We start from the raw sequence: 15,178 nt of genomic DNA, 5'->3' as shown, positions 1-15,178 counted from the left end.
CATTCACCTCTGGCCTTTTAGATACATTCCTAACATAAACTTGTAAACAAAAAATTATGTACATGAAAAGAGAAAATTTATCCCAGAATACATTTTAAATTAATATTTGCTCTATTTTGCTTTACCTTTTGAGGGGAAATCTGCTATTTCCCCAGATCTCCTATTTACCTTCTTTCATAATAAGATAAGTTTTTCTCAAGGTTTCCCCAACATTTAGAAACTTCTCCACTTTAGTTTACTGAGCTTTACGCAACTTCATAGATAAAAATTCTTTAAGCTACAATTTTTAGTGTACAGTTGACCCTTGAACAGCGCAGGGGTTAGGGGCACTGACCCCTTGCACACTCAAAAATCTGTGCATAGGTAACACGGTCAAAAATCCATCACACCTTGTTATTACATGGATTCATATAAACCAGGGCCCAGTTGTGCCTCTGGAAACATAATAACCAAATCTACTAGGAAACACATGTTTTATAAGCATCTCCACCAGAATGATGGTCAGGTTCCAAAGCACTAGTCTGAGGGCTGCGAGAACCAGGCATGAGTCACACTCTGCCGTCTACAAAGCCTGGGTCTTTAAATAAGGAAGAAGAGGACACTGTAAAACCACAGTAGGCAACCACATCCTAGGTAGTGCTATCAACACACAGTGCCCAGATACAGCAAGGCTCTGCATCCAAGCGGGTCGTGACAGGCCGGAGAGCTGGCTCAGCAAACACTGACCATATGCCCTACCTTTTCTGAGACTCCTATTCATCCCTCAAGATCCAGCTTAAATATTACCACCCAATTTCCTCGAGCAGTTATTTAAACACAGTTTTGGACCCCAAGATATTTGTGTGCTTCTGTAGTGTTGTACACTTCACATTGCACTGAATGTGGACTGCCCCCAAACTGAGCTATTAATAGCCTACTGTTACCAAGGAACTTTCCCAACAACATAAATGATTAACACATATTTTGTATGCTATATGGGTTACATACTATAGTCTTAACAATAAAGCTAGCTAGAGAAAAAACAATGTTAAGAAAATCACAAGGTAGAGAAAATACACTTACAATACTGTACTGTATTTATTGGGAAAAAAAAAAAAAACCCTGCCTGGAAGTGGGCCCACACAATTCAAATACATGTTGTTCGAGGGTCAACTGTAATTAATAACAGAATCATCGCCTGTTTCTTTTCTTTCCTCCTCCCAGTCTCATCACATTGAAAATATAATATTTGGGTCACTCCTCATGTCCACTGCCACACCAAATACGATAACCACAAACCAGATGGAAAATGTGATTTTTAGCCATAAGGGAGCACAGATCTCACCTTCATTCCCCTTTCCTGCCTTAGGTACATGCAAAAGGAAAACCATCTGGCTGCCCAGAAAGCTTTCTTCCCAGCTCTGTACACAAGAATCAAACAGATCTTCCTCCGTAAACATTTTGTGTACATAGAGAATATCATGCATGAGGCAGAGAAGACTCAGGAGGAAAGCCTAAAAAATCCAAAGCATGAATTCCTGAGATCCAGAGTAGGAAAAGACACTCCAGACCTTGAAGTCAAGCTATTCATCTCAAAGATGAGGAGAATCAGGGCCCAGCACCTCACTAGTGGCAGAGACAGAGCAAGAGCTCAAGTCTCCTGACCTGTAGTCATGCATTTGCCCCTACACTATCTCTTTCCAGCCCCAGACCCAGCCCTAGCCCCCTTGGGTGGGACACACCATGAATGGCATAATCACAGTCCAACTCAGCATGGGAATGGAAGAGGCAGATTCTCCCTTCCAGCGGAGTTCTCAGTACCCCTGAAGACACAAGCTGACCCAGTGAGGTCCACATCCATGTGTTTCATGAAGCATCAGAAAAAGTCACAATGCTTAGCTCATTTTAATCCAGCAAGTGTTTATTGAGCACCTACCACGTGCAGAAGCAGGCAAAGTGGCTGGTGAAAAGTACTGAATGCTAAGTTAAGTACTCAGGCATTTGCCCTCAGAGGCGAGCACTTGAAGGGATCTGCACTGAGAAGTGACACTCATATGTGAGTTTGGAAAGGTAATTCTCCCGTGAGTGTGGAGAATGGACAGGAGAAGGGAGAAGCTGGACACAGAGAAGCCATATGCAGAGATAACTCTTCCACAAAGGAAATCACAATTTGCAAAAGCCCTCTTTACTCCGAGCAGTTTCCAAGCCTGAATATACTCTTTACATGAGAAACTGTGCATTTCTCAAGCACAGGAAGAAACGGAGGACTTTTCTTAGACTCGTCTCTTTGCCTAGCTAGGCTTCCATGATCGGGTCATCAGCGAGCCATGTGGGTTTGCGGCCATGTAGCAGTGGAGGAGGGACACGTCCTTCCAGCCACATACTTTGTGTGTGCTCAAAAAGCTCTACATGAGGCAGTTGGGATTCCCAGAAAACATGCCAAGATGTTCTCCCAACTCTTTGCCACCTGGCCATCACTTCAGGCAGTACCCTCACTGATATTCATTGGATCTACAATTCAGGTTACCTTCTAGAGCCTGCGCTCTATTCTCAGCCTATGCTGCAGACATGGGCACACAAAGGCAGGAGGGCAGCCAGAGGAGAGAAGAGATGAGCAAGAAGCCATGGGAAGAGTCCAGACAGGGAGATGAGGCTCGGCTAGACAACAAACAGAGATGCCACTGTGTTCCACTGCTCTCCTTGTCAACCAATAAACTGCGGGAGGCTGTCATGTTGGCGATTTCATCTGAAAGACTGGTCCTCTCTCTCTGGGGGGAGGGTACTCTGCAGGGACATACAAGGTGGCCCATGGGGTGGGGAATAAAAATGGCCTCTGTGTTTGCTCGTTTGTCACCTTTTAAAATGTTTACCTTAATATGAGTTTTATAAAGTAAAATAATTTCTATGAACTATATTTTATATGTAGAATCTTTAAGTAATTTAATATAAAGTGTTGCGATTCATACTCAAAAAAAATTGTTTTGGTGGTGGCATGTGATCAAAAAAGTCTGGAGACCATGATGAGAAAATTGTTTTGGTGGTGGCATGTGATCAAAAGAGTCTGGAGACCATGATGAGAAACCATGGAACTTTCCACCCACTAAAGGTTGGATTGTACCCTACAAACAAGAAGCAGTTTATCAAGTTCAACTGTGACCAACTTAATTTAATCCATAAATTAAATCTCCATATACCTAAAACTGAAAAAAATTGAGGGGGTGACAAAAGGAGAACATCATTTAATGTTTTAAAAGTGTGAAAGCCAGGGCACCTAGGGGGCTCAGTCAGTTAAGCATCTGACTCATGATTTCAGCTCAGGTCATAATCTCAGGATCGTGAGGTTGGGCTCCGTGCTAGGTGTAGAGCCTGCTTAAGATCTCTCCCTCTACCTCTACCTCTTCCTCCTCCCTCTTTAATAATAATAATAATAATAATAATAATAATAATATAGCTTCTATCTTTGCACTTAAAAGTGCTAGCAAAGATAATTTAGGCAGTAAATAACTTTTATAAACCACAAACTGTGTTTAAAATGCTAAACCAAATCTTACACTTGAAAACATATTTTAAAATAATCTATTATCTCAATGAAGGACTTTTTCTAAAAAGACTAACAAATCAACCAATCTAGATTCAAATTTTACCAAGGCAGAAAAACCATTCTCACACCATTAAAAATGGTGTGTTTTATATTCAAATTACATAGGCCATTTTTTGTCATCTGGAGTGTTTGAGTAAAAATTTTATACTGTTCCAACTCTTGCATGTGTGTGTGTGTGTACACACATATATATATTTACTAACATGTGGATAGCAAAGGAGTAGATCTAGAAAATGTTTCTCCTAACTATATATGGAAATGCCCTTTATTTCTGTCTCCAAGTCTGGGTTTTCTTTTAATTTTCAATTTTTTATAGATTCTATCAAAGTTCTCCTATGTAGAGAGAACATGGATTAAATTCTCATTTGGCTACCAATTATTAGCAAGGAAAAACTAAAGTTTGATTTCACTACGAGTCTTTTGTTGAAAACTCAAGTTAGTCTATAGTAACTAATAATCTATGATTCACAGGCATACATTTAGCAAAAATGTATCAAGTTCCTACTGTCGAACATGCACTGTGTTTTAGAAACTCAGCACAAGTAGAGATAACAAAGATGTAAAGTCAGTTCCCTTCTCTCAAAGCAAAAAAAGGAACTCTGTCTCATTCACTGCTGTCCCTGAGCACATGGAAAAGCACCTGGCACCTGGTAGGCTATAATAAACACTTCTTCACTGCCTCCTTCAAGTTGCTTACAACCCAATAGAGATGGGAAGTGAGACACGCAAAAGAAAAAGAGAGAAAGACACAATACTTGCAAATAATTATAATATTTTTATATTCTTATTCACATACAAGAATATCTGACAATAATTTCCATCTCCCTCTTCTCTCTACATAATGAAAGTCTTATGTAGCTCAGAGAAAGGGTTTATACTCACTGCACGGTGGTCTATTTCTAGTTTTAATTACACTGCTTTACAAAGCTTAGAAGATAATTTCAATTCATTTCAAAAATAACTTCCATTCAATACAAGAAGATGGAATTTTTCACACTTGTGAGTTTTTTATTTACTTGATAATGAAAATTGCTTGGCACATAAATAAAGCATTTTCTCAGAAACTCTGATCTAGTGAAGATCCAGGGCTGATATCTATAAATAAAAACAAAATGGTTTTTCTCAAAAAGCAAAAACTTACACTCTCTCCAAACAGACTCAGTTTCATTTCTAGATATTTATAATCTAGAGAAAATGCAGTTCAAATCAAATGTGAGGCTAAAGATTGGCAAAGACTCTCCCAGTACTTACTGATCCATATAGCTCCCCCTTCTCATTCATCCCGAGGTAGAGTCCACTGTCCACGCCTCGAATGCTGACCAGGCCCACTGCTATACTGATAAATTCCAGAATGCCTGTGAGACAAATGGCAGAGGGCAAAAGACAGGTCAGAGCGCAGAGCAATTCCTTAGTCTCAGCATCCCTAGGACTTTTTGAGAGGACACTGAGCCCAGTTCCCAACTTGGATAATCTCACACTCATTAAAGAAGTGTCTCCTCTTAAAACTACTTCCTAAAAGAACTGATTTTGCAGCTAAACTCTATAATAATGATACAAAAGTATTTACCAACACAACATATAACAAAACATTTTAAAAATGAAAAAGCTAGGATTTACAGATACCCTAAGAAGCAATATGACAGATAAACCAAAATGCATTTCTAATTAACCTAATAAGAGTACAACTTAAGAAAAAAAACAAGTATTTGTGTATGGGCATATATTGGAAAATATTCTAATGAGAGAATGGTCTTCTGTCCCTTAAAACAAGATTGCCAGGTGTTAACCAAAGACCTGATTGGTTTATATGGAAAAATAAAGTTATATGATAACTTTATTAAGCTCCATCTGGAAAATGAAAATAGCCTACACACATCCCAAATATTTCTGCTTGAACAAAGTATTGATTTTTGCTGTATTTATCTAAGCCTCAAAGAGCTCGTTAAGCAATTAAGATAACATAATATTTGGGGGGGGGGGGGAATATTGATACCAAAAGTGCTCTTGATTTAAAATAGGCATGGAAGACTATATCTTAAAATCAAACTAACGCAATGATCTTCTTTTTCCCCCTCTTCTTTCCCCTTGCTTACCCCACTAAGAATAATAGCACCTAAGCTGGGTATAAATCCAGAATTTTATGGCCATATAACAGCAGTTTAAATTTCCCTAACCATAGTGTCATTTTAAGATGATTACCCCACTGTATATTTGGGACGATGCTAGCATTACTTGTGCTTAGCCATTTGCTCAAGTTTGTTGTAAAGTGCTACACTTTATGTAGACCTTGAGTTAACATGTACCAAATACTAACTTCTTGTTTTAAAAATACTTTCAAATATTGAAAAATGCACTTATATTTAAGAGTTTAGAAAGAAAAAGAAACTAAGGATAACAGTATGCTATAGGCAGTCTCATGTGACTAATAAAAAAGCACTTACACGGATTTTTAAACAATTAATTTTGCAACTTTCACAAAATACTCTGTGGCAATCGAAAGAAGACATGCACTACATAAATCTGATGAAGCAAAGGGTTTCAAGGTGACGTAAAAAAAGAAGAGAGATTTCTTGTAAAGGGATATTCTTAATTCTTTGGTAAGCACAAAATGTAACAAATATCTTGTGTTTACATATTATAGAATATCACATATATTCACATGTGAAACTATTTTCATAAAATGGGAAATAGCGCATGGAAAAAAAATACAGAGAAATTACAAACTGCATTTTGGATCTGATAATCTGTGACTCTGTATTGGAAGATGCATCTAAAAGCAGCTAGTTTGGGGCACCTGGGGTCTCAGTTGGTTCAGCATCTGCCTTTGGCTTGGGTCATGATCCCAGGGTCCTGGGATCCAGCCCCAGGTTAGGCTCCCAGCTCAGTGGGGAGTCTGCTTCTCCCTCTCCCTCTGCCCCTCTCTTCTGTTCATGCTCTCTTGTACATGCACACCCTCCCTCTCTAACTAAATAAATAAAATCTTTTTAAAAAGTAAAAATTAAAAAAATAAAAATAAAAGCAGCTAGTTTATTACTAGCCTTCCCTACCTCACAAAGCAAATGGGAAGATAGATAAGAAGATATCTCAATAAGATTCATTTCACATGAGATGCCCTCCCTTACTGGTGCAATTATTTCATTTCACTGTACTATTTCCAATTCTTATGATTAAAAAATAACTTACATTGTGGCATTTTATTACCATTAGGAGCCATATGCATATGAACCTCTTCTTAGCTACCTGTGGTGTGTTTACACCACAATATAGGTCATAGTGATCCTGAAATCAGTGTAAGGAATTCATCAATGTCCAATTTTCCTTCTAAAATGAATGACAGGACATATTTTGCCCCTACTGAGGTCTGACCATTTTAATATCCCATATCAAGGGGGAAGAGTTTAATCACAGAACTAAAAGACACTTGCATCTCTGGACGGTCTTTGATGACCTCTTGGTTTTTCCCTAACCAGAAGGCAGCTTGAAGAACTAATCATGAATATTCATCATCATCGCCCATCAGGCCCCAAAACAACAGGGACCTGTGATCCTACAAAACCATCTGACTAGCTTGTCTTCAGAACAGCAAGAAGACTATCAATAAACCACAACAATGACAATCCTAATAGCTTGAACTCTTGAGCATAGTCTGTGCCACTCAATCCTCAGAACAACTCTGAGCATTACAATACGTCCATCTCCAGCTCACAAATGGGGACATTGAGGTTTTAAAATGTTAAACAACTTGCCCCCAAGCAATGAGACACCAAAGCCTGGATCCTTACTGATTATGTACTTTTATCATGTTTTTACCTTTTTTCACTGTGTCTGTGATTTCTGTACCATGTTTATATGTTCATTCCTTTACTAGTGACTAGATGTTACCCAGATCAGACTCACAGACCCAGTGAGCAGGACTAGAGATAGCAGAGAAAATGAAGAGCAGGTACGTTCCTGGGACTGTGCTCTCTCATCATACCGAGTTTGGGAAGGTGGGCATCTGTTATGTATGTGGACTATTTACACAATTAGTTTATGTGCACAGAGTTAACACCTAAGTATTGAAATTATTATTATATATTTCAGAAATGAAAGTATTAAATACCTGTCTTGTTTCTTTTTCTGGCAACAACAAGATAGCTGTTAATTCATATGCACTGACTTATTTGAACAACAAACTATTATTGAGTGACCATTATAAGCCAAGAAACATGCCATTTATTAAATATACAAAGATGAATAAGGTATAGCTAAAGCCCTATATCCTCAAAGCACTTACCATCTAGTGGAAGGAAAGACAAATAGATAAATAAAACAATGTAATAAAGGCAGTGAGAGGAGATGCTTAGGGTACAGTCACATAAGCTTAGAAAGAGGAGTCAGAGGGGGCCTCCTGAAAGTGAAACAAGTTTCTGAGGGGCTCTCCCTATGAAAAGGAACTACCTATGTTGTGACCCCAGGTGGAAAAGATTTCATCATCTCACACCACCATCCATATCTCTGTAGCTCCTTGGAAAACAGAGACCTCAAAAGAACAGCCCAGCCTTTCTGAGGTCACCTCAATGATCCAAGGGCAAGCAGAACACTTGAATGTGTGAGTCACAGCATTCCCCCACACACAGTGAGAATACCAATGTTGTAAGGTCAGAAAGACCTGGAAAGCCTGGCAACAAGATCCCCAACGCCCATGTTGGAATCCTTAACATTCCTGGTACCATCTTGCCCACAAGAAACTCCATAACTTCCACCAAGTCAACCAACCTCTCTCTGGGCCTGAGCCAAGCAAGTGCTTCAAACCATACTCACTTGAGTACAGCCCACTCCCCAGGTTATCTGTTTGCGTGAATGTGCAGTACAGATGCCTGGTGGAGCCATAGCAACCCAGGAGGAGGCATCTGTGTCGAAACATTTCAATGTTTAATGAGCAACAGGAGAGGAAGGCTAAGAAGGGAAGAGCAAGGAAAAGAAGAAAGAAGACTGGAAGAGAGGAGAGAGAGAATGGTGGAATTGTGCCTAATGTTAAAACTGTGACCCTCACATGCGTGCCATAGTGGGCTGTCTCTCCTCTCCAGCAGACACAACCAAGTGTTCAAAAGGGCCATAGTCATGCGTAGTGACGAAGTGACAGAGGAAGCACAGGGTCAGTGGCTAGTGGCATTTGCCTCTTCTCTTTCATAGCAACCAACAGTTCCTTTGAGGATGTGTTCACTGGGCTTGAGGGGGTCTGATGGGGTCTGAGGTCATCTCTGGTCCACAAGTGGCCAGGACAGTTCCTGGGACCCCTTTAGGAAAATGACCACACCAGACTTTATCCTTGCTCCGGACTTGCTAGGTATTAGTGATCAGCCCAGAGCTCTGTTCAAATGGACCATTAACCCAAAGCTGGCCAGCTCCCAAGAGCCCCTCTGTACCGAGCCTCACCTCCAAGTGAGCCTCCATAATAAGGCCAGCCATGGCAAATGGAAGGACAGGCAGAAGCTGCTCCGCTCTGGCCCATGCTAAACAACCCTCTAGCCTAAAAGCCCCCAACACTTAACAGAGCTGCATTCTTTAGAGGACAAGAATGTATGCAAGCTGTGGAAAGAGGCATGACATGAAGCTTTCCAAAATAGATTAACCCCCCCCCCACAGAGCTCCCCACTCACCCAGAGAATCCCACACCAGCGCTGCCAAATCAATCATCTCAAAGCTAGAGACAGAGTAGGTCTGAGTTTGTGGCAACTTGAGCAGATCTCAGAGTTTCCTTAGGAGATGACTGACTAAAGGGGAGTTTACAACTCCAATTTTTCAAGAATCTGAACCCATCCAGAAAATAACACCTTACATAGGAAGTCTTTCCGTTAGTGAGATATTGAAGAGGAAGCCCCAGGTCATACTTATCTAGGGTCCTGAAGAGTCTGGCCTTTCAGAGCTGCCACCACTCCAGGCCAAAAGGCATAGCAACAGAGAAGCAAGCCATCTTTCCACAAAGTCAAGTGGTCAGTCCATTCAGGTTTCCTTGTGCCAAGTAAAATAGCGGATCAGGACTAATGCTCACTTTTTTATTATTCTGCATTACCATTTCCTCGATTGATTTTCTGCTCACTTGTTTCTAACAAATTTCTCTTTAAAGAGAAAAAAATTATATATATTTATATATTATATATATATATTATATATATATATGAAATGAAACCTCTCACTCCCCCAGACTATTACCCAGAAATACAATTCCTTGTTCCTTTTCTCCATGCTCAACCTTAACGCCACACCACCACCCCCAAAGGAAAAAACAAAGGGCTCTCTCAAGGTCCCACCTAAGTTGTCACTGCCGCAGCTCCTGCTGGGACAACAGTAATATTTCCCCCGCCCCCATGTCCTCTGCACTGCCGCTGCTGTGTCACCGCCAAGCTTGCCAGCAGCTGCAGTCACCTGCGGCTGCATGGGGGTGGCAAAAATCATTTTCCAGCACGTTTCCTTCTGCCGGGTCACTGCACGTAGAAATGCACCTTCTATTTTAATCAAGGTGTATACCTACCCCCATTCCCTACCTACAGCTACTCTTTTCTAAAGAATCTTAAGAGAAAAAGGTGAAACAAAGTCCCCTGAAGGGAGCCGGGATGAAGAGAGGGAGGCTGCAGATAAGGGAGGGAGGAGGGCAGAAGGAGAGGCTGCAGGGAGCTAGCTGGAGCGCCAGGTGTGGCGAGCTGCCGCAGCCCCTCGGCCCCCACCCGGAGCCCGCTGGCTCCCCGGCCCTCCCCTCGCACTCCCCGCCGGGTCCTAGCGCCGACGAGTCCAGCCCTCCTTCCGGGCGGGGCTGAGAAAGCAGGGGTAGGAGGCTCCCAGCACTCGCACCTCGCTGCAGAGGTTGCTAATATTGGGACCTGCCGCAGCGGTAGCAGCGGGAGACCGCGGCACTGCTGTCACCCCGGGGGCCGCTTCTCTCTGCAACCGGATGAAAGACTTAAATAACCCTCCTGCCTCACCCTCCTTCCCCACCCCCACTGCGCACAGCCACCCACTCAGCTCCATCCAAACGAGGGTGAGTGGCACAGCGGAGCGCCAGGCGCACCCTTCCCCCCGCAGCCAGCTCCCGGCGGACCCCGGAGCTCGCCTGTTCGTTGACCTTCCCCCCCAACCCGGGCCAGGGCTCTCCTCCCCTCCCATCCTCAATGCCCCTACCAACCCAGCCAACAGCGCCTAGAGAGTCTAAGGAGTAGACATGTCACTTCCTTGGCGACACCTTTCTCCAACCTCCAGGATTGGGGGTGGGGTAGGGGGTGACGACGTCTAGTTTTTGTTTTATGATCCCTATTCAGCTGCTGACCAGCAGTCCATGTTCGTTGACCCCAGAACTCGCCTCTTGGGTTCTCTCCACCCTCGTGGTTCCCATAATACCACCCTTGAATCCTCACTCTCCCCTGTGGCACTTACTGGATTTCTAATGACTGCATTCAGCAAACATCTTACCCTAAAGGTGACTGCATTAAAAAAAAAAAAAAAAAAAAAAAAAAAAAAAAAAAAAAAAAAAAGCCCGTGGGGGGCGGGGGACGTGTAGGAACCCCAACTGGAACATCCCCATAATCTCTCCACGCCGGGGCCCAGTCGGGCTGCGCCGAGGTTCAGAGGCGCTCTCTCCAAGGCAGGGCTCGACTAAATGCACACAATGAAGCTGCCCCGGCCTTGCAGCGGTTTACCCCGCTACGCTCCCTCCTCCACACCCCCTGGTCCAGAGGCCAGGGCCCAAGCTCGGGCGCTGAAACGCAGGCCCACGGGCCGCGAGCTCTTCTCCCCGAACGCCGTTAACAATAGCTCACCGCCCCCTCCGCCCGCCTCCGCGGCCCTTTGTCCCCCCCCCCTTCCCCTGTGGCTCCGGCCTTGTCGGCGGGGGCCCCCGACCCACCTCCCGGGCACAGCGGAGCCATCGACTCTCCGAGACCTGGCTGCGTGCTTCAGAAGAGGGAGATGGGTCCGAGATAGCATTGGGGAGGTCAGGGGTACGACCTCCAGCCTGTCCTCCGTCCCCGCCACCAACTCTCCCGCCGCTGAGCGCGCCTCCGGCGGTTCCCACACCACAAACAACCGCGCTGCCCGGGGCGGCGGCTGTCAGTCCCGCCGGACCCACGCTCACACACAAAGAGGAAGCGAAGGGACTAAACTTGGGCAAAAAAAAAAAATCTCATTCCCTAAACATGGCCAGAAGTATGTCAGCCCCAGCCCGTCGCCCCCGGACACAAGGAGTCCCTGCAGCACCGAAGGACGCACTCCAGCCGGTTAGAAAGGGAGACGGAAACGGAGCGTGTTTAGGACCGCGCGGAGCTGGCCCGGCGGCCGCCCAGTGCGTCGAGGGGCCCGGGCTGCCGACTCCGCACCTGCCGGCTGGGAGCGCAGGAGGATTGGGGCTCCCGCCGCCAGGCGCACCTAGGCCGCCAGCCCACGCCACTAGCCATCCACGCCTGAGCGGTGCAGACGTCCAGCGGGTGCCCGCTGCGGCCCGGAGACACTCGGCTGTCCCACCCACGGCCGCCCACTGCCTGTTGTTCGGTACTGAACGTTAGGCACTGTAGCAGCCCTTAAAGCGGCCAGATAGAACAGCACTTCTAGTAAAGTTTAGTCTTCGCTTTGCAACAACCAGAGCTGAGTTTATTTCGGGGAGGTGGGAGGTGCCGTTATATTTCAACTCAATAATTGCAAAGCAAATTAACAGCTTTGCCTTTTACTGTTTTTTTCTTTTTCTTTTTTTTTTTTTTTTTTTTTTTTTTTAAGCAGAGGAGACTGCCAGAAATTTACACTAGTAGGTTCAGCCTGGGGCTTGGGCTCTTGGTAAGCAAAGGAAGAAAACCCTGGGCCTCGTGTATCTGGGACCATCCCCAATCCAGGCCTGAATCTTCCTCACCTTCTGGCATCATATACAGCCCCACGAGCCTAAACAGATAGTTTAGGCTGTGTTCAACATCTGGCATTAAAGCATGAGGAAGAAAAATCACCACAGGACTTTGTTTTTTACGACCTACTTTAAGTGTTGTCAGGTGGGTTCACTGAGAAGTTAACTCCTTCCAACAGTCTGGCTGACCAACTGGCGCTTTCCTTTTGGTAAGTAAGGAAAACCCCCGAAAGTCCCTCAATCGGTATTGTGCTCGCTGACACTGTGCTGCTGGGCTCAGGATGGCCCCCGCAGGCACGTGTGTGCAGGCACTAAAGTGAGCAGAGTCACCAGCACTCGGGTCTGCAGCCCTCAATGCTGAGTCACAAGTACCCTCCTTGGGAAATGAAATCCTCGGGATGCCCTTTAAAATTAGCTCACAGCTTTTGCACGCGCGCGCACACTCACACCACAGAGCCACCCAGGAAACCCACACAGGGCTGCACAATATAGAAATATGGAGCATCGGTAATAACTTGATAGCTGCAAGGACAAACGCCCCTGGTGAGCGTTCTGCCCTTTCCTAAGTCATTTTCCCCTAGCGCCTCTGTCTCTGCTGCTCTAGAAGTCTAAAATACTACTTTAGCCTTCCCAACAGAACAATCAGTCAGCCACCTTCGCCTACGGGGTTTTCAGACCCTCGCGGTGGGAATTAACAATACGCTTAATTTACAATTCAGGCTGTATACTTATTAGAAGAAAAAGAGAAGGAGCAAAAACTTCATTTGGGCGCAGGATGATAACCACTGCCTTCAACAAAATGCATTTTCAAGTTCTCAGTAGTTAATGATTAAAGCTTTAAACTAGTGGAATCAGTCCATTCAAAAGAAACTTCCTAAACCCGATCTTCCCGAGTATCTGATGCAAAAGAACTAGAGACTTTTGTTATATTTATAAATCATGCCCTCTTTTCAAAAAAGTCGCGGGGGGGGGGGGCTTCAATGTAGACTTGCATCAGTGCCAGGGGCAGATCTGCAATTACCGAGGCTTTTTCTTTTTTCTTTCTTTTTTTTTTTTATCTTTTTTCTTTCCTTTTTTTCTTTTTTCCTTTCTTTCTTTTTTTCTTTTCTTTTCTTCTTTTTTTCTTTTCTTTCCTTTTCTTTTCTTTTTTTTTTTTTAAGCTGGCAAGACAGAGACAGAGGGACAGGTTCCCTTCCCGCATCCCCCGCCCGGCCACCACCTTCTTGGTAGTTATAACCCGAACATGTCATCGCAAGGACACTAAAGGGTTAATGGTATACCTACCAAATCGGCTGTGGTCTTTCCTGGTTCCCTGGATAGTACCATTGGGGAAGATTTCTAAGTGAAATCCAGTCCTGCAGTATAGCTGCCTCCGCCTGAGAATCCCCTTTAAATGATCCAAGTCCGTGACTGCAGGTCCCCTGGGAAGCCCCCCTGCTTCGGACTGACCCAGGTGGTCACTTAACAAAACCGGACTGTCCACCGGCAACACCGGCACATTCCCAAACGGTACCGCGTCCTGCACACCGAAATAGTTCCCAACTTCACCTAAGGGAGCCATCAGAGGACTCGGCTTTTGGAGCACAGGAATAAACAATAATGACGGTATCAACCCAGAAGATATTAGGCGAGGTATATCCAACTCCCCTCCCTTACTGCAGTTGCAGAGAGAGAAAAAAAAAAAAAAAGGTTCTTTTCTTCAATCCATTAAATGCATAAATAAAAGTAATCTGCTGTTTCACTGGCACAGGTTCAAGGTCAAACCACTGATAGTCTAAGAAACCACCACTTTATACTCACACACTGACATATTGATAAACATATCTATGTATCTCTATAGATAGATCCCCAGCTCTTAGCAGGCAGGAAGGTCTTCATCCCATCCGACCGTAATAAGGAAAAAAAATCCGTAGTTTCTCCATTTGGTTTGAGATCAGAATGACCATAGCAACTTAAATGCCTAGGCGTTATTATAGGGATTTTTAAGATGCACGGGCTACGTCAGAATTTACGGATCCCGACTCCAGGAAGGCATGCGCTGTTTTTACTCTAACCGACTCTGCAGACATCAGCACGAATCCTTCAAGGGGAAAAAAAAAAAATCTCACGTTGGCGGCGGCGACAAAATCTCCCCTTCTGGTCCCCCCTCCAAAAATAATAATTATTTTTAAAAAAACAAAAAGAAGAAAAAACTTTAGGCGTCCAAAGCTAGTATCCAGAATTCTCCAGAGGCTCGGCAGATGTCCATTGGCTTAGAACGAGTGGCGAGCGGCGAGCGAGGAGAGCCAGGACCGGGAGCTCGCGTGCCGCCCAGGCTGCCGCGAACAGGTGTTGCCGCGCCGGCTCGCGGAGCGTTGTAGCCGGGCGGAGCGCTCCTCCTGCGCAGCCCCCGCCGGCGCGCAGAGTGGCGCAGGCAGCGGCATTGGGTTGGGTTTAAGGTAGCGCCGCGGCCTCCCGGGCTCCCCGCGGTCCTAGCGCCCGCCCACACCAACCGCGCCGCTCTGCCGCAGGCCCGGCGCAGCGTGCCAGAGCACGAGACTTCTGGGGGACAGCCGCGATACACTTGCTTTACAAAGAAAGATGCATGGAGATAGGCAGGAGGCAGAAGCCCTGAGTGTCCCGCGGAACTGAATCTGGTAACCTAAAATCTTGCTCGATACATTGATGGAGGTTCAGACTACAATTGGGAAACTAGTTTTCACAAGGACTCTGTAATTTGAAGTGCATTATAAAATAAA

At 44.7% G+C, this 15,178-nt stretch overlaps 1 protein-coding gene across 1 annotated transcript in view; it reads right to left on the bottom strand.

Annotated features, from left to right (window-relative positions):
- The window catches only part of FGF9 (fibroblast growth factor 9), a 32,531-nt gene extending 17,699 nt beyond the window's left edge, over nucleotides 1-14,832 (bottom strand). Inside the window, exons 1-2 of the mRNA XM_004774339.3 lie at nucleotides 13,725-14,832; nucleotides 4,832-4,935 (exon numbers count right to left, since the gene is read on the bottom strand). Coding sequence (XP_004774396.1) covers nucleotides 4,832-4,935; nucleotides 13,725-14,001 — 381 coding nt within the window. The 5' untranslated portion in view covers nucleotides 14,002-14,832. The remainder of the gene's footprint in view (nucleotides 1-4,831; nucleotides 4,936-13,724) is intronic.
- Between the last annotated feature and the right edge of the window lie 346 nt (nucleotides 14,833-15,178).

The sequence above is a fragment of the Mustela putorius genome, unplaced genomic scaffold, assembly GCF_011764305.1.
Source record: "Mustela putorius furo isolate JIRA1106 unplaced genomic scaffold, ASM1176430v1.1 tig00004035_pilon_pilon_pilon, whole genome shotgun sequence".
NCBI lineage: Eukaryota > Metazoa > Chordata > Mammalia > Carnivora > Mustelidae > Mustela > Mustela putorius.
This window is presented reverse-complemented; position numbering and strand designations above follow the sequence as displayed.